The 19,453-nt window shown below is 37.8% G+C and overlaps 1 protein-coding gene and 1 pseudogene across 1 annotated transcript in view; both read left to right on the top strand.

The window, feature by feature from the left end:
* Positions 1-3,087: 3,087 nt before the first annotated feature.
* The window catches only part of LOC144663651 (structural maintenance of chromosomes protein 4-like), a 64,191-nt gene continuing 47,825 nt past the window's right edge, over positions 3,088-19,453 (top strand). The window contains exons 1-6 of the mRNA XM_078524659.1: positions 3,088-3,277; positions 3,418-3,609; positions 4,252-4,428; positions 9,153-9,317; positions 14,138-14,265; positions 15,665-15,762. Of these exons, the coding sequence (XP_078380785.1) occupies positions 3,104-3,277; positions 3,418-3,609; positions 4,252-4,428; positions 9,153-9,317; positions 14,138-14,265; positions 15,665-15,762 (934 nt within the window). The 5' untranslated portion in view covers positions 3,088-3,103. The remainder of the gene's footprint in view (positions 3,278-3,417; positions 3,610-4,251; positions 4,429-9,152; positions 9,318-14,137; positions 14,266-15,664; positions 15,763-19,453) is intronic.
* LOC144663189 (uncharacterized) lies at positions 16,011-19,302 on the top strand (annotated as a pseudogene).

Below are 19,453 nucleotides of genomic sequence, written 5' to 3'. Positions count from 1 at the left end.
AAAATTTCAGAGCCCCCCTCAACATCTTCATTATATAACCCTCCCCTTTCCATATTAAACAACACGCTAGGAGAGCGTTCACTCCGGCCCTGGAAGTGACATGGGGCTGGAGGATTAGGGAGGGGATTGGGTACGTATCGGAACTCCCGCTTCCTGTAACTTGTGTCACTTTTTGTGTCACCTTTTTTTTAAAAACAAGCTCGGGATAGACAAACAGAAGATTCGAATCGAGAGCAAGTTACTTTATAGTTTACTTTACCTAGTTACTTTATTTCTTCTGTAAGTTGTCAATTTGTAAAAGTGTCACTTGTACTGCCGGGTATGACAGGCTAAAATAAAACACAAAATACAATAAAGAATAAAGAAAAGCTGCCTAGATAAAACTAGGAATGTAGACGTGGTTTTACAGTGTAAACTGACTTAAATGCAAACAAATAAACAAAATGACCAGTAAACCTAGACAAATACATTGCCGATTGGAACCCTGATAAATGTACGATGTACCAAGCAATCAGTTCTTGCCCCAGAGAGGAACGTTTACGTGTTTAGCATAACAAACAAGACCTTGGCAGTTTGTTATAAGTTCCGTGGCACAAATGACGTCTTCAATGGCAACTTTTCCCTGTCGAAGTCAAGCAGATGGTACGCAAAGCACAATGGGACTACGTCACTCGATTGCGCAATTTTGCAGATTTGTGATGACCAAAGAAATCAAGCCCATTTTATAACTCCTGGTCTCCAGCCGGAGTAATGAACTTTACCTAATTGGCTTATTTATAGCCTGTGTACAGCCGTCCCGCTCCGCTCAAAGCGGGAGCGGGACGGCTGTAGACAGGCTAGCTTATTTATTGAAAACAAAACATTTGCTATCGATATAATTTCGTGTAAAAACATGTTACAGCATTTGCAAGGAGAACAGAGGTGTCTCGTTTCAAGCAAATATTAAAACATTACGGTTGCAAAATAAGCGTAAGGAACTCCTGGGAAGGAACACAAGTGGTGTTTGGTGGAGACACACTAAAAAGTATCCGAACATTTACCTTGTTGTTACTTATTTTTGCGGGACTTAATTTTCGCGATTTTCGCGATTTTTTGAAAATCGCGAAATTAAAGACCATAAAACAATTTTGATGCACATTTTCCTTGGTCAGAACTGTTACAACAAAGTTGTAAAAATTTCTTAGATTTATCGACAATATCTGTGTTTTAATTGGTTTTAATACTTTTAAAAAGCAAAACAAATTTCATCAAATGTTTTAGACAAAAACAAATGTTGCGTTACATAATTCAGGAGAAAAACAAAAGTATCATGTTATGCAGCTTTGCCACGCGAGAGGCGCGGCGGAAAAACCGCTGATTGACATTCTCGACCCAGAGCTCTTGTCTTTTGCACGTGACTGACGGCGACAGCAGAGAAGTGCTCTGGGGTCGAGAATGCGCTGATTGACTGAAAGAGTCACCTTTTTAACCGTACGAAGCCGGTTCATAATCTGGCCGGCGTTTTTTTTTTTTGGGTCGTTTTTTTGTCGGTAAAGTATTTTTGTCGGTTCCAGACCCACGCGGCCCAGCCGGCTCTTTAGTCACGGTCACGCAAGATTCATGTTTACTAGCGATCAATCATTTAACATGAAAACTCTGCTCTCTGTTTAGAGTAAAATGTATCTTTTTGTGTCTTTCGAGTGTTTTACCAGAAGAGAGGACTGAATAATCACATAGAGTCTACATAGCGAAACCCAAAAACCGCTTGGACATCTCCAAGCTATTTAAAACTGTCACTACGTAAGACCCATGCGACGCGATCGCTCGCCTGTATGAAACGTCGGCTCTCGTAAGCGGACACCCGCGGTCCGTCTGCTGGCCGCTCGGTTCTCGCGGCCACTGGGGTGGGGTGGCCGCTTCGGGGCTTGCCCGCTAACAATAATCGGACGGACGTAGATGACGACAAAACAAGCACTGGAATGAGGTCCTGTAATTACTGTAAAATCATTGTCACAAAACTCGGCGATCTGATTTGATTGATAATAACAAGATAAGGTGTTAGGGATTCTGGGTGTCTCGGGGCTCAGGTCTGTCGTTCTCGTGTCCGCGGCCGTTCGGATTCCCTCGGTGTTCAGAGTGTTGGGGTTCGGGGTTTCACGGTGGCCGTGTGGCTGTCCGCTTCGAGGTGTCCGTTAAGAGAGCTTCGACTGTATTTATTTTTGTGTTATTCAAGCGTTTGGCTCGGAGCAAGTACAAGTCGTACAATTTACCTGGAACGTTTTGAATATTGCAGAACAACGACTTGTTTTCTGTATATTTCAATTTTTGCTTTGAGTTTATTTTGGGAATCGAAACGAAAATTGCAAGCTCAGCAAGAATGTGTCAAGGCACGGGATACACGTCATCGCGACAGGGGAATTACCTGCTGAATCGCTCAGTCAGGTATGCTTTTAATATTTATACTTGCTAAAGCTCGTCGGACGACGCTAAACGGAGAAATACAACGGGATGGCCTTAGTCTACTCTTTATTTTGGCGTGAAATGGACTTCTTTTTAATGCCATTCATTAACTGGTTGGGTTTTTAATATTTTATTGATCATTCGGAAAAAAAATAAATACCGTATGTGCATGCGTAAGCTACCATTTATTCGAGTAAGCGCCCAACCTCGCGCCCCCTCGGCGCCCCCCTGGGTGGGCGCCCGCCTCGCCGCCCCCCCCCTCCTCTTGGGCACGGTGTTGTGGACCTCCTCCCGCCGGCCCTTCCTCTCCCCCTTGCCGCTCTCTGCGCCCGCCCCGCCCACCCTCAGGTCCATGCGCCCAGGGCAGGACTTTATATTATCCGGCCAGGCTCATGTCACGCACACTCTGTGACTCATGCAAACACGACTTGTGTATCTCTCAAGTGACTGCTTTTCTAAAGATTTTTTACTGTGCGGCACCGTGCTTTTCTAGCCAAGGAACTGAAAGAGGTGGTCAAACTTTTACCGCACGGTTATAAACTGCTTGAAGTTTGTTGTTGTACTAGCGGCCATAATACCCCTAATTCATTGCGAGTCAAAGTGGCCGTTGCTTTGCCGAACAGCGTCACGGGAAAATAATTTGGCGCCAAAAAGGAAGGACAAGATGGCGGACGTTGTTTGCAACGATCAAACTGAAGAGAGCAGGAAAGAGAGATTGGATATGGAACATTCAAATATAAGAACCGAGACTAGTACAGCTCGGCTGATGATTACTAAAATAGTAAATGAAAACTTCAAGTCTTACGCGGGAACTCAAGAACTGGGCCCATTTCATAAGGTACAGTAATCGTAAATTTATTTTCAATATGCGTGCAAATAAGCTCACCAGATTGCTGTTTATAGCGTATCTTCATTTCATATACATTTTTATAACTTAAAGTAAATTTAGTTAACGTCGATTAAAATGTCATTTTCCAGAACTTTTCTTCTATTGTCGGTCCCAACGGCAGCGGGAAATCCAATGTTATTGATGCCATGTTGTTCGTATTTGGCTACCGATCGAAAATGATTCGGACAAAGAAAGTTTCTCAGTTGATACACAACTCAGAAAACCATCAAAACGTCCAGAGCTGCACAGTGTCGGTGCATTTTCAGAAAATCATCGATTTGGTAAGTCGTTTGATAAACGTTTAGAAACTGAGACTAACTCTTTTTAACTCTGTATGTTGATGGAATGCCAGTCACCTTGCCACCAAGCAATCTTGTCACCAACCAACTCGCCACCAAGCGAAGTCACCTCGGCTCATGGATTAAAGAACGAGGAATACACCAGTTTTGGTGGCGAGTTGGCTGGTGGCGAAATTCCCTGGTGGCGAGGTGACTGTATACCGTGGGGCTTTGGTAACTTAGAATGTATGATAGCTTTTTGGAGAATTCTCAAATACTTCTTGACAGTAAGAACCTGCATGTCGCAACCAATGTCACTGAACCATGTTTTCTGAGTCATATAGTAGGGAAACCCTCCAAGTTTATTATTTTCTTTAGTGGCCATTTGGAGACCGACTGCTTAAGTTTGGTTGCCAGTAAAAAAATTTAGTCGTTAAATTTAGCTCATGCTTTCAATCCTTCTTCTCAATTTTAGTCGCCAGGCTGGCGACTTAAATTCCAATTTGGCCACCAGCTCCAAAATTTAAGTCACCATGGTGTCTAAAACGGTCTTAACTTGGAGGGTTGTAGGGGCTACTGCAGCTAGTACTCAGTATTTTTTTTTAAGATTCCAGATTAAAATGTTATGTTATCTTTTGTTTACAGCCCGGAGATGATTATGGAGTAGTGTCAGGAAGTCAATTTGTTGTGTCTCGAACAGCTCGCAAAGACAATAGTTCAGATTATCATGTTAATGGTCGCAAAGTTCCATTCAAGGAGGTGGCCAAACTTCTTAAAGATTGTGGCATTGATTTAGATCACAATAGATTTCTCATTTTACAGGTTAGTGTTAATAAATTATTAATAACCTCCATTTGGCGAGAAAATATGCAATGATATTTGTCTGCAGACATTAACATTCTGAGAACAGTGATCCTTGAGGAACAGGTATTGTTATTCAATGAAATATACTTCTTCATTTCTGATTGGTTTATAATCCCAAGCTATATCCAGCTAACTTGCTTGTACCAACCAAATTAATTTGGAAGAAGGTTCTATTACTGGACAATTCACATCAATTGTCCAATAATAGAAAAATGCGACCAAGTATTTAGATAATTGTTAAAACAACTTAGGAAGTCGTTAGAATAGTAGTTAGCATTAGAAAAATTGTTAAAAGAGTTTATGCAGGTCATAAGATGTGTCAAGAAAAGTCGTTTGAATCTGCAATAGAAAAAAGTTGTTAGAATTTCTTTCTAAGTCGTTAAACTAGCCTAAACTGTTTGTCTTAGAGAGGTGTCTGTCTTATAATAATAATAATAATAATATTAATAATAATAATAACTTTATTTATCCTAGTAAAGACTGGTCAGTCGATCAAAGATATAGATTGACTGGTATTACAGTCAATTTCACTTTGCCGTGCCGTGTTGCGAAGTTCGTTGGGAAATTGGGAACTACATTATGAAGTAGCCAGTTACGTTGCGAGTTTGACAATCAAATTGTGAACTTCGGAACAAAGTTCCCAACTTTGGCGCGACTGAACTTCCCAAGTATGCAAGTTGAGAAGGAACAAGACATCTTGCTCGAAAGTCATGATTACATCTGAACTTGTAAACAAGTTGGTGGCGGGAATATTCCAGCGATTCTAGCGGCCCGAGTTGCAAAATATTTGTTTCAACAAGCACAGCGTCAATTAGACTTGCCACAAGTCGACTCTTTAAGCGACAAATTAAAGTCGCTCATTTCAACGTTCTGACCCACGTACAGCAAGTATAAGGATTTAATACACGTACCGTGTATTAAACATTGGATATCAAACATTGCTTTCAAGTTTGAAGACAACCCCAGACGACAACGTTTTGAGCGAGCGATCAATCGGAAGTTGAACCAAAGTATTCATGATGGAGCTGATTGTAAATATATTTTGCAAGTGTTCTGCCACCGAAACTCTTTAATGGCTTTAAAACAGCAACTCTTTTTTTAAAAAAAAAATTCTTCTGTAGATTGGCTTTTCTTCGCTAAACCATTGGAAGAAAACAAAATTTAATACCTTATTGTTACTTATTTTCTCGGGAACTTAATTTTGCGAAAATGGAACGGGCGTATTTTGCGGGACTTAAAATTCGCGATTTGGCCAAAAAAAGGACGATTAAAGGAACTAAATTTCGCGAAAATTGTCAAAATACTGCTCTAGATTTTAATTTTCTACAGCAATTGTTTTCAATGACACTGAACAAAATCATATACGAAACTTAAACAGTTTGACATGTTCCTGTCTTACAAATTAAAGTAGAGCTTTTTTGACGACTGTACCAAGATAATTATGTAGTAAACTGACGGCAACATTGATTAGTCATAACGAATTTTAAAGAAGGGTATTAAAGTTCACTTCGTTAAATTTTTCGTGAGAACCTTTTTTTGCGGGTCTTTAATTTCGCGATTTTTTGAAAATTGCGAAAATCGCGAAAATTAAGTCCCACGAAAATAAGTAACAATAAGATACTTTAAAAATAAAAGGTTCAATAACTTTAATGTTGAGCGAGCCGCAAACAAGTCGCGACTTGTAATTAAGATTTGTCTGGCTCTAAATTCCGCTCGTACGAAATTTTCAAATTTCCCTTGAAGATCTGTGAACCATCCAGTTTCATTCGCTTACAAACGCAGAAGACTTGTCATTGAAGTAAAGGCCCCCAAAACTTTTAAAAATGTATTTGCCGTATAAATAAGAGCCTCAGAGCCTGAAAATTTTTTTTCAGGTCTTCAGTAGTGTAAGGCCGCATTTGCATTTATCATATCATATATAAATAAGTACCGTATTTACCCGTGTATTAGTCGATCCCGTGTATACGTCGACCCCCTATTTTTGAGGCCATAAACTAAGATTTTTTCATTTCTGGGTAACAATTTTTTTGGAAAACTAAACTTGTGTTTCTTAGAATTTCCTTTCAGGTAGAGATACTTAATGAAAAAAAACACAGCAAGTTTCAATGTGAAGTTTATTATCATGCTTACGCGAGCGTTTTAGCAACACATGTTTATGCAGGCATTTTGTCCATTATTTTTTGAAACAGCCTTATAAAATCAAACAAACTAATTTCAAACGAACCTTTCTAATTGTGGAGAGATAGTAGCGGCTTTAGAAGACAAGCAAAACACCAAGGAACATCAGAAAACTTTGAAACCCACTTGATAAACAAAGTCAAGCTTGCTTGGGGAACTTGGTAACTAAGCTACAAAAATGGTGAGGTACTGGTAACTGATAACTACACGTGCTTGTATCATGCCAGGTTACTAAAGTAGCGAAGTTCGAAGCAAGAAAGATCATGCATGATACGTATACGCATCACACAAGTAGGAGTAACAACTGAATTTTATTGAATATTTCACTCTCTTTTATACAATCATTCATTGGCGGTTAACATACTTGGCATAATATCAGCTATACAATTTTGCGGCATTTCCTAAAGCGGTTTTCTACTAATGCGTAAATAAGCCATGATTAACTACGATAAACGCTGTGGCAAGCGTGTGGTTACATTGGTCACGATATTGGAGCACGTATTCAAACACATGAAGATGTTTTTCTTGAGTGGATTTACCAGCTTATTAGTGGAAAATGTCAACCAGCTTATTAGTGGAAAATGTCAACCTCGTGCCAGTGAGTCTCTACAACATTCAGGTTTATATTAACCTGAATGCTTGGGTCGAAAATTTGGACCCGTGTATAAGTCGAGGGCGATTTTTTGGACCGATTTTTAGGTGAAAAAAGGTCGACTTATACACGGGTAAATATGGTAAAATGTGTAGTTCCAGAAAATATCCAAACCCCCCCCCACGGAAGGCTTTTTGTTTTGCACCCCCCTCCCCCCAGGAATTTCCGTTCCAGAGGGTCTGTGAGGGCCCCCCACCCCCCAGGAATTTCCAATATTTTTAAACATCCCTTTGAAAATTCGAAATTGCTTCTTACTTTAAAACGTAGGATGATTGTAACAATCTAGTTGTATCCTTAGCATTGGGATACTAAATAAAGTTGGCAGAAATGTTTAATATGTGCGTGATCTTCACTTGTAAATCAGAAATCAGTATGTGAACATGTAGCTTCAAAACTTCATTCATTCAACGTTGTTGGAATATTTTTTTAATTTGTTAAAAGCCTGGACCTCTTCATTTCTTTCACTGTTAGTCATTAATTTACTAGAAGATATGTTACAATTTCTGCGAAGTGTTGTTTCAGAATTTGCCGATATCTCAAGTAATTCCTGTCATGTATGCAAAGTCTCACGCACGCAACGATTAAGCGCTCAAAAAAGAATAACGACCTCTCAAAGGAATTCATTTAAAATTATTTTAATTGCAAGATCATTTTTAGTATAAACACTGGAGCACAAGTTTTACAATTTTAAAACTCGCTGAAATGTTTATTGACAACGTAAATTGTTTATGCTTAAATACGTAAAGTAGGAGATCATTCCTTCCTATTAGAACCGTACATACGCGTGACAAAAAATTCACTTAAGTTTAGAATCCCATCTCAAACAATCATGCATTCTTCTGAAGAATTGTGGTTATCGATCATCATGGCAAAAGCTTCTAGTTTTAAACTAAACCTTAACATTGAAAGTTGTTGCTGAGGTAGAGACCGTTGAAAACAACTGCAAAATGGCTAGAGAATACGGGATGAATCTTCAGTTCGTTGCAATTCGCAAGTCGCCAGTGAACAGATCAAGCGGGTGACTGTTTAATGCTTCCAAAAGCATTAACCCGAGTTATCACGGAAAGTTACCTGCCAATTGGAAAAAAAAAAAACTGCATCACAACTGTTACAATGTGTAGACTTTAAAGTCCACACACAAAAAAAACAGGCGAAAGAGTTTGAAGTTCAAGTGAAGTTCTATTGGTAAACATTAACAAGGGCAAAAAAAGAAGGAGTTCAGACAAGTGGGTTTGTTATGAAGAAGAAACAAACAAAATGCATTACGTTCTCAAAAGATAAACATTTATTCAAATTGTGGAGTTGCTTTGTCAATTGTATTAGCTATTATTAAGACAAAAAATAAATTTCCAGATCCAGTATTTTATGTCAGATTTTTTGGACAAGTAGTTTTATGGTTCGGACAAGTAAAATGCACATTACTCTAAGCGAATTGAGAAGAACGTTTCTTGCCCTGAAATGGCAAACTCTACAAGCTGATTGGTCAAAAATGATATCACACATGTGTGGTTGTCATTTTTATCCAGACATGTGTGATTTCATTTTAATCGATTTGCTACCACTCGCTATACCACTGCAGTTTAAATAATAACATTTTATATTTTAACCTTGATAAACAGGTTTATTACTCACGTTAACACCTGGCTATTTTTATTAGTGAGTTAGGCAAAAGTATTTGATACAAAAAGTGATCTTAAGATTTTCTTCAGGTGCAAAGTTGACTTCTGCCCAAATTCCTAATGCATTCAAAACTGTTTTTGACGCTATGGTGTCCTTAACTTTGAAGGCTGTATCTTAAAAGACTTTTAAGTTGGTTGTGACTGATTTTACCCTACTTTATTTCTCTTATCAGGGAGAAGTTGAACAGATATCTATGATGAAGCCAAAAGCACAATCAGAGCATGAAGAAGGCATGTTAGAGTACTTAGAAGATATTATTGGCTCAAGTCGCTTCAAAGAGCCAATTGAACAGTTATCAAATGAGGTTGAAAACTTAAATGAAGCTCGTGGAGAAAAGGTATTAAAGCAAACACATTCAATTGTTAGTGGTAGTTATTGTCAATGTGGTACTGCTAATGTGATCAGTGATGGGCCTTAAAGTGGAGAACGGGTCAATTGTGTGAATGGAGTTCTCTGTCTTCCCTTCTCCTGCTGGGGCTCTCTCCCTGCTTCCTCCCTCCTTCTGGCTCCGGTGTGTTGCTGTCTGCGGTGTCGCGCTCTTTGTCTGTTCTGTGCGGCTGTGTGTTGTGCGGTTGCTTCTCTGTGGCCCCTCCCAAGGCTGACACCTCTCTAAGACAGACAGCTGCGGCCGGTCCCTAAGGTGTCTGTCTTAGAGAGAGTTGACTGTACAATCATCCAAGTCTATGCATCAACAAACGATGCTGAGGAGGAATAATCTCATACCAAGATGTTTACTTACCACAGTAGTAGAGGGTAGTACACATCTGGTCAAGTCTGTTCAGTTTACCATTCCGATTGGTTGATGAATTGTATCAGCATTTGCCCAGGAATGATGCAATCTTTGTTTTGCACGCCTGCACACACTTGAGCTGGTAAAAAAATAGAGTTGATTCCTGCAGACTCCGTGACGCCCCAGGGGGGTACTCCGGCTTGTAAATGACGGGGATGATCGAAGGATTTTTTTGGGTTTGAAATTTTCGATTACGGGATTCTTTTGGGTTGGAAAATCTGGCAAGTGTTTTTTTGGGTGACTTGATTAATCAGGGTTCTTGCTAAGATTTTGCATAGAAGGTAAAAAACCAAAAATAGCAGGTAACTATGTTACCTGCCCCCCTCGCAGGGGGTGTGGACCCCACCGGGGTCCAGGGGCAGAGCCCCGTAGGGTCCAGGGGGCGTAGCCCCTGGGAGCTCCCGGGTTTTCAGTGATTCAAAGTGTCTTCTGACATGCCTCGTGGCACCTTTTTTCACGAGTCAACAAATTATTTTTATATCATTTTTATTTATTAATCAGTTATATTTATAATATTAGTTCTTTTTTGATAAAGTGTTGTAATCAATCTAATGTAGATGAAGAAAAAATAATTCAATGATGAAACCTGCAAATGAAGTTTGCATCACTTAGCGTAACGTAATCATTTTTCGGTTTCTTACTTACAGTTTGCATCACTGTGGCTCTTAAATATTGCGCAACGCTTTTCCTTTTTTTTCGCTTTTAAGTTACTTTTCTTCACCTAATTTAATACTAGAATCTACTTTGAAATAGTACTAAGCTTTAACTGCAACAGGGAAAATACAACTCCTCAAAACTAAGGATTCAGAAGACACTACACGGGCAAGCGAGTTCAAGTGTAAACTTGACCTTCCTAGCGATCACTGTCGCGTGTCAGGGGCTGTTAAATTAATAAAATACTCAGCAAAAAGAATGCAGGTTATGCTATTTTATTGATTTTCACTCACCGCTGCTTTTCTGACGCTTCGGCTGAAACCCAAATTCTAAAAGACCTTTCTGACCTTTCTGTCGTTCTCCACGTGCGGACGCCATTGTGTTTTCGTCTCACAATGAGTTTTCCTTGGCCGCGAGAGGAATGGAAAGGAAAACATGGCGGACATCGTTTCTGTGGCGTTTCGGCAAAACGAAGCTGGATTGCTTCAACAAGTTATGTTTTCTCAAAGCGGTCACATCTGCTAGACATCTCCACAGCATTGGTTGGAAAGGGAAAGCAATATTTTCCCAAAAAGCAAGGGGATTTTACCTTTGAACGGACGAACATTCGTTGGACAATTTCGGTAAATATTTCTAATTCAGTTCAGTGAAACAGGCGGTAACAATTACTTAAACAGCCGGTAAAAATAACCGGTTACCGGCTCTTAACAAGAACCCTGTTAATATAAGGGATTTTTTTGGTTATTAAAAACGAACTAAAGTGCCCTGGCACGGCCTTGGCGTTTTTATGGTATGATGAATAAACAAACACGAGCGTTCAATTTTTATGGTTTTCTTTGCGTTAGATTACTGCCCCTCCTGGCAATTTAGGGGTAATTTGACAAGGGATTTTTTTGGGGGGTTATTTTTTGGCAAGGGATTTTTTTGGGTAATGTCGCAAGACTCAGGGATTTTTTTGGGTCCTGAGTTTTGCCTCCATTCGATCATCCCCGTCATTTACAAGCCGGAGTACCCCCCCTGGGCGTGACGCCAAGTTAAAACCGCAAATTAATTAAAGGTGACTTTATATCTCCCAATCTGAAAAACTATTTCTTGGATTTATCTATAATATCTGTGTTATAATTAGTTTTATTAATTGAAGCAAAACAACTTCAATTGTTGTCGCCCTGTTTGCCCTAGAAATGTATCAGGTTACATATGTTTTCGACAAATACAAGTGTTGCATTACATAAATTTAGGAGAAAAACAAACGTGTCATGTTACATTTGTTTACACAGAAGGGAAAAGTATCACGTTTGCTGTTTTGACGTCTAAGAAGTTTTTCTGTTTTTTTTCTTGAAAACTTTTCCCAAGTGCAACCCATACCCAACTGAAAATCAAACCAACGAAAGTTAAATGTTATCTAAGCCTAATGCCATGTGATTTTCAATGCGGCAGGATTCTTGTAGACTCTTCCTACTTAATTAAATTAGACTCATGTTACATAAGTTTGCACGAAAAGTAAAAGGATCAAGTTTGCTGTTTCTCAAATTCTCAAATTAACGAAAGTTAACGTAAAACACAACGGTTCAAATGATTGAAAACTTCCTTTACTAAAAAAATCGACTCTTAATTGTGTCAACTGGTCGGCCACGTGTGTGACTTTTCAATAAGGGATGAAGGTGTCGCGTGATTTAGTTGTCACATTTGGTCTTTCAACAGCTTACAAGTACACATGAAACAGCGTTACTGAAAAGTGAACTCATTTGACTTATTCTCAAGCGAAATTACCCTGGAAAATTGTTATCATGCTGTCAATTGTTTGGCCATATTGCATTCTGCACTGTCCTTTGAGTTTCTGAGTTTGTGAGATTACTGTCTCTTTGAATGAATTACCCGGTAAAAGGGGAAGGAAAAAAGGTAGATTCTAACGAAATTTGGCAAGAATATTTGCAAAGCATTGAAGAACAAAATTGTGTCAGGGATTTCCTTTATTTAAGATATTTCTCACACGATGGCCGTGAACGCAACAGGGTCGGCAAATTATTCAGTACTTTAACTTAAGGGCTCAAAACAATAACCAATAAGAATTAAGAAAAAGCCTGACACACTTTGAGAGATTGATGCTTGCTGATTAACATTGTGCAGTACTTTTGCAGTGGTGGAACCTTGTGTTTGATACCCGATAAATTCAGCGGAATGACACTCGGTTATTTTCTCTTTATTATCGGCTTCTTACTTCTCAAGAGTGGCTCTGTCATGCATCGGATATTTATTTTCAAATTCTACAGTTCTTTTACCTTTCTGTTGGTATATAGTTTGAAATAGTAAACTTAAAAGCAAAGCACATGAATTTTTTCCTGAAGTGTAACCTTAACTCTGTAAACTTCACATCTAGACTGGAATGTTGTGAGTCTTCCATGTTTTAAAAATTTCCAAAAACAAGCCTGTCTCATTTAGGGATTCTATAATGATGTCATCTTTAAGCCAGGACAAAACCTGTTTCTGAAATTCCGAAGACACTTCACAATGGGAGAGTAAATGTTTCGATGAATTCTGGTTTCTTACTGCAAAATTTACAACTAAGAGATTGCAGAAGGCCAAAGTGAAACAATTTTACATTTGTAAAGACAATGTTGTTTAGAATTTGTATTGAAATTCTCTCTGTGCAGAAAGGAAGAGAGTAAACATTTTCCCAGTTAATAATATTGTCAACAGCTTTACTTCTTACTTCGACAACTTACTTCCTCATGGGCCTCAGTCCTTGTGGTTCCGTCCTTGGTAGAAGGGGCCTCCTGCAATTTTTCAAACACTCACATTTTATTTGTACTGGATTTTGTTTCTTTTGAACTTAAACTTGGGGTGCAGGGATTTTGCTTGAGACCAATATGACAAAGCTTCAGTCCTCCAGCAATTCACGAAAAGACATGTCAACTGCAAGACTATATGTATACCTGTATATAGTCAGCGACATGGCTGGCCGTTACCAAAGTAAATGGGCCGTTGAATGGGAAATTAGGGTGTTAGTTTGTGCGGGCCCAGTGAGAATCAGGAATGTCGCTAAGGGCCGGCTGCCGGCTAAATTAACCGGCTTAAATAGAACTTAAATCCAGCTGAAATTTCACATGAAAACGAAGTTTTAGGTAGACTTTTAGAGCTGCCAAGGCCAGAAAAGCCAGCTGGGCTTGTTGATGAGCCGGCTTAGTGTTTTCTTAGCTACATCCCTGGAGAATAGGTTATGTTTTTTATTCCTTCTCAAGGAGTTGCAATCTTTCTTAATTCTTATTGTTGTCTTCAAGGAGTGTCCAAGCTGGTTTTTCATGCAGGGAATCGTAATGATTCTTTAATTTAGAGTGGCATTTTTGTGGTGCTGAATTATGGTGGGAACTAGAAATGATTCACATGACCAAGTGTGAGTAATAATTATATATTACTCACATATATACCGGCCGGTTTATGAAATCCTTATTTGAGCCAATACCCTGTTCAGTGTGTGTGTTAGTAAAAGAATCTTCTCCACTAATCTGAAAACAGATCACACTCAATCTTCAGCAAACTCATGTTATTAGTAACTTATAAAGTGGGGTGGTTTGTTGTGGCTGAGGATCATACATGGGATATACCTCAGGTGCAAGCCTGTTATATTTCTTCATTTCTTTATTCATTTTTGATGCCACCTTCAAATACAATGTATTAGAGACATGACATGTCATTATTTATTTATTTTTATTTAGCTCAACAGAGTGAAAGCTGTAGAAAAAGAGAAAGATGAACTGGAGGGATCAAAGAATGAAGCTGTTGAATATCTAAATATGGAGAACTCCATAACTAAGCAGAGAAATGTCTTATTTCAGAGATACATGTAAGTGATTTGCGAATGTGAAATGATAAAGCTTAAGGAAGTTCACACAAAAATCTTCTAACATTGCAATTTTTCTTAAACTTTCACCACTGCTAGTTTACATGTTACTTATGTCAGAAATGTAAAAAAAATGGGGGGTCACCGAACTCCTTTTCGAGATATGATATCTAGTTAAGCGCACGCTATTGCCGCCAACACCGTTACAAAAAAAGTAACGCTAGAAAAACCTGTAAATTACAAAATCCAGTGATAGAATAATTTTTTTTTTACTTAAACTAGTTCCCATTGTTTTTATAATGTATTTTAATTATTGTCATTGACTTTTTACATGAGCCTCTGGCTCGGATAGAGAGGGAAACCTCATCCCCACCATGACATTAATAAATTGATTGATTGAATTATTGAATTTTTCATGATGCGTCGCGACCATTTTATCACTTTTTCCAAAATACTGTATCCGTAGTTTGGTCGAAGGATTATTAAACTTGAATGAATAACTTTTCACGACTTGAGGGAATTAAACTGAAAACAATAGCTTGTCAATCTCAATTAGTAACTACTGTATCTTCACTGCGGTATACTGCGTCTTGCTTGCTGCGGCGTTCGGTCACGTTTGTCCAAGATGAGGTTAAGCTTTGCGCAGCACCGTGGTGAGGGCCTGAAGACGTTTTGACTTAATGTCGATAAACTTTGGCTCACTCCCCATTAAAACATAGCAAACTTGTCAGCATGTGATTGGTGATATCAAACACACATTAAAAATTATATAGAGGATAATACATGGTTGCGCAGAGATATGAAATTAATTTCGAGTGTTTAAATCAATAGCTCACTAGTAAACGCAGTGAAGGAGTGAGATATCGGTTTTGAACACGAGGAGATAAATTTCATATATCCAAGCAACCATGTATTATTCTGTTTATTATATAAACCTACTAATTACGATATTTTGATGATTTTCCGAATATCTCTGAAGATTTTCGAAATGTTTTCCAAAGGTCATACACATTTTTCTGAACATTTTCCCAAAAGTTTCTGGAGATTACCGAAGATTCTCGAGGAAAATCTGAAGATGTTACGACTTAATATTGATAAACTTTGACTCATTGAGCATTGAAACATGGCAAACTGTATGAGCTGTTTGGTTAAAAATGATGTCACACATTTTATCCACACACGTGTGATACCATTTTTATCGATTTGCTACCTCTCGCTATATCACTTTTTAAAAGTAATGTAATTTTACACATACTGTTTTTCTCAGTGGTCAAAATCCCAATAAACAACTGCAGTTTATATAATAATTATTAATAACAATGTTAATAATGGTAATATTATATATTAATAATGATATTATTATTCATGTAAATTGATGATTTTGTTGATATTTGATCCATAGATATGAGTGCACATTAAATGAAGAGAAGGCAGCAGAGAAAAGAGATGAAATCAAAAAGGGATTTGATGAAGTAAAGAAGGAACTTGCTGATTTTACAGGCAAGATATGTGTGCATGAGATACAATAAACATAACATAAATGAGCACTTTGAGGTTCTAGCTAACATAAAACATAAGTTATCGTAAGAAATCTTTTGTTAACTATTAATTTTTGTTGATAATGTAAAACATCACTATACACAATATTCCATGTGAAACTTATTCCTTGAGAAGACCCAGACTCAAGCAGTGTGCAAGAAAAACATTTTTTCTTGAAGTTCATTTTTAATAAAACTCATCGTCGACAGATGAGCTTGGTGGAAGCAGGTGCCTTAAGGATGGGTGGAGCCAGGCAACATCTAGGGCATAAAACAAGGTATCCATGGCAACCCTCCAGCAACAACAACAACATCCTCTTTATTTCCTTATCAATAAATTAAATTACAAAAAAGTTTATAAAAATAAATTACTAGAGATAAGGAGTTCTGGCAACCCAAAATAACCACTAGGTTAAAAATGCCGGGTTGCCAGTTTACAAATTGAGTTGTCAAATTTTTGGCCGAACACACACACGCACACATGGACACACATACAAAATATAATTTTATAGAATATAATATATACCAGAAAGTAAAGAAGAAAAGAAGCTGAAATTATACGCGTAATCTATTACCTTAAATAAAAAATATAAATGAACTGAACAATGAAGAATATCAGAAACATAATGGCAAGGCGTTGCAAAAACAGTGATATTATCTTAATGTGAAGACAAAGGAAAAGTAAATTGACTAGTAGCCTTGGAAAAAGCTCTGTTTCAGTTTAATTTTGAATGATGAAATTGGCAAGTGCTTTATATCATAATCAATAGCATTCCATATCTTAGGGCCTTGAAATGGAATATTAAATTTTCCATAATTTGTTGTTGCTTTGGGGAGATAGTACCAGAGGCTACCACCACTGTCACATGGAATAATTACTTAGAATACTTAACAACCAATACTCACCTTAAAGTTACTATTGTTAGCAGCTCCTAATGTTAGTGTTTTTCAGAGCAAGATTTTTGCGACCAGCGAACAAGCACCAGCGCAGTTCGCTGGAAGCAACTCTAATGTTGGTGAGGAAAAATTTCTTTGACGCTGACTAGCGATTGTCCTATATACTCCTAAAATTCGCGGGCGCTTGTATTGTTCTTGAGCTATATTTGGCATTTAGCATGTGAATAAATGTTCCTGCTCATGATTTTAATTAAATTAATCCATATTTGGTGCAGGGAAACATGCGTTCAATTATTCCATATATTCTTTATAAAATAGATACATGTACTTAGATAGATACTTTATTGAAGTTTTAAAATTACAGCATAAGGGCTGACTTGTTCATGACACGTGCCAATGCAGCAATTAAGCGAGTAGAAACAATTTGGCTCGCCTGGCTTGTTTCGAATTCAAAAGTACTTTCACTCAACAACAACTGCCGTTTAAATTCTTACTCAAATGTAACAATTTCTCATGGTATACAAACCTGGAACAGAAAGTTTTAAGAAAGCTTAAAAGAAAGCTGAAAAAATTTTAAGAAAGCTATCAAGACCTTTTTTATTTTCGAAAGCCTTTTAATTGTACTTTTCTTTGTATAGTTATATACATTTTATGCTTACCTTTTTTTTAGCTTGTGAATTTTATATTTTAACTTTTATCTTGTGAATTTTAAATTTTTACTTTATTTAAATTTTTTCTAATGATATTGTAATGTGCAATTGAAAATTTATTAATCGATAATTGCACAATATAAGTTATTTATTTAACTCAGAATATGGGTTTCACAATTTTCATGTGTAATCGACTGTCGGCAAGGAAACAACTTCATGCAAATTTTTGTTGAAATATAACTAGCGAATTGAGACGGAAGAGTTTCGTATCAGGAGACTTCGAAATATAGATTGAAAGGTTTTGTTTCGCGTGCTTTAAGTTTGATACTTAATTAAAAGGGGCGAAAGCGGTGAAAATCTTTGATTGAATGTTTATTTGTTTATTTCCAAAAGTCCGCTTTTGTGCGGCTGTCACTGTATAACTTTTGTGCCAAGCTAAGCTTGAGAATGTTTTACTAGACGTAGGGACGGTAAGTTGATCACTTCTCTTGGCATGGCTGGCGTGTCATTTTGCACATTTAATTGTGTGCTTTTTCACACGCTAGTTTGCCATTAATTTTTTACACGGCACTGAGCTGGACAAACTTCATGGTGCGTACAATCTTGAAAAGGTCTTGAATTTTAGCAGTCGTCTTGAAAAGTCCTTGAATTCTTCATTAGGTCTTGAAAAATTTGCATAAATTTAGGACTTCTTGCACACCCTATTACTTTTCTGATAAATGAAATGATTTTGGTAAGAAAAATTTGTTCACAAACGACTTCTAAAATGCGAAATATCTTGCGAAAATGTTGGTATAAAACGTGAACCCCTACATGAAGCATGTGATTTAGATCTTTGCCTCAATTTCATGCACCAGGGCTTGCACCAGGCACCATGTGGTTTTGTTGGAAAGGGGCAACATGGCTGTTGGTGAGTAAACATGTAGTGTTGTTTTGAATACCTTCATTTGCAATTCAAATTAGCTATGGGCAAATGTGTATTCAATCGTAAATGGTTCAGTGATGAAAAGTTCAGCTGGATTAAACAATTTAAAGGCGACAAGTACAAGGCTTTGTGTTGACAAAGTGATCAACATCGAACGCATGGGAGAAAGCGCTTTGAAGTCTCACATGAAAGGCAAGAAACATAAAAGGAACACTGCAGGTCTGTCTGCATTTTTTTACAAGCCAGTTAGGTCAGAATGTTTCCACCCACATGACCGGTAAGAACCATGTTGCATTATTTGACATGGTGAAAATTTTGCTGGAGCTTTCACATGGTCAGGCATCCGTAGAGCGGGTTTTTTTTGTCAACAAAGTAAATTGAAGTAGAGAACTTGCGTGAACACTCTCTAGTAGCTCAGCGTATTATTTGTGATCATCTAAGGCTAGTTGGTGGAGTTCTCAATGTACCAATTACAAAGAAACTACTTGCTGCAGCAGCTTCATCACAACTGAAATATGATAAGCATCTACAGGACCAAAGAGACAAAATGAAGAGAGATGAAGAAAAGAGGGAGAGAAAACCTGTCCTGGATGAGATTGAGGAGCTCAAAGAGAAGAAGAAAAGGATGAAACTGGACATAGACTCACTTGTGCAATGAGCAGATGATTTGGGTGTCAAAGCCGAGGAAACTGGAAAGCTCACTCTTATCACCAAGTCCAATGCCCTTAGAAAGGCAGCCAAAGAGAAGACTCTTCAACTGCAAGACGTTGAGGGCAAACTGAACAAAAAGTTAGAAACGCTAAAAACATGCTGAAACATTCTGCTGTGATAAATCATTACGAACAATATCAAGTATTGCTGTGTCTGTATTTAGACTTTGTTTCTCTACTTCAGACGGACATGATAGCCGTCAAATAGCCATTGACTGTTGTTGTTTTAGAAATGTTAAATGCCATCACAATGAGCTCGTCAACCAAGCCTGAACTATTTGAAAGTTGTAGATGACTTAGTTGAGTGTTTAAGAAATGAAAAAAAGGACGGAGAAATCAGAGACTTTTGATTTTGTGAATAAAACTCAGTCCTTGAAAAGTTCTTAAATTTTGTTTGTCTAAAGTTGTACGAACCATGACTATTGTTATGTTGCTTGTTTGTTGAACTATTATTTTTGGGATGCCTAAGGG

This window comes from Oculina patagonica, chromosome 8, assembly GCF_052425735.1.
Source record: "Oculina patagonica isolate OP01 chromosome 8, crgOcupat, whole genome shotgun sequence".
NCBI classification, from domain to species: domain Eukaryota; kingdom Metazoa; phylum Cnidaria; class Anthozoa; order Scleractinia; family Oculinidae; genus Oculina; species Oculina patagonica.
This window is presented reverse-complemented; position numbering and strand designations above follow the sequence as displayed.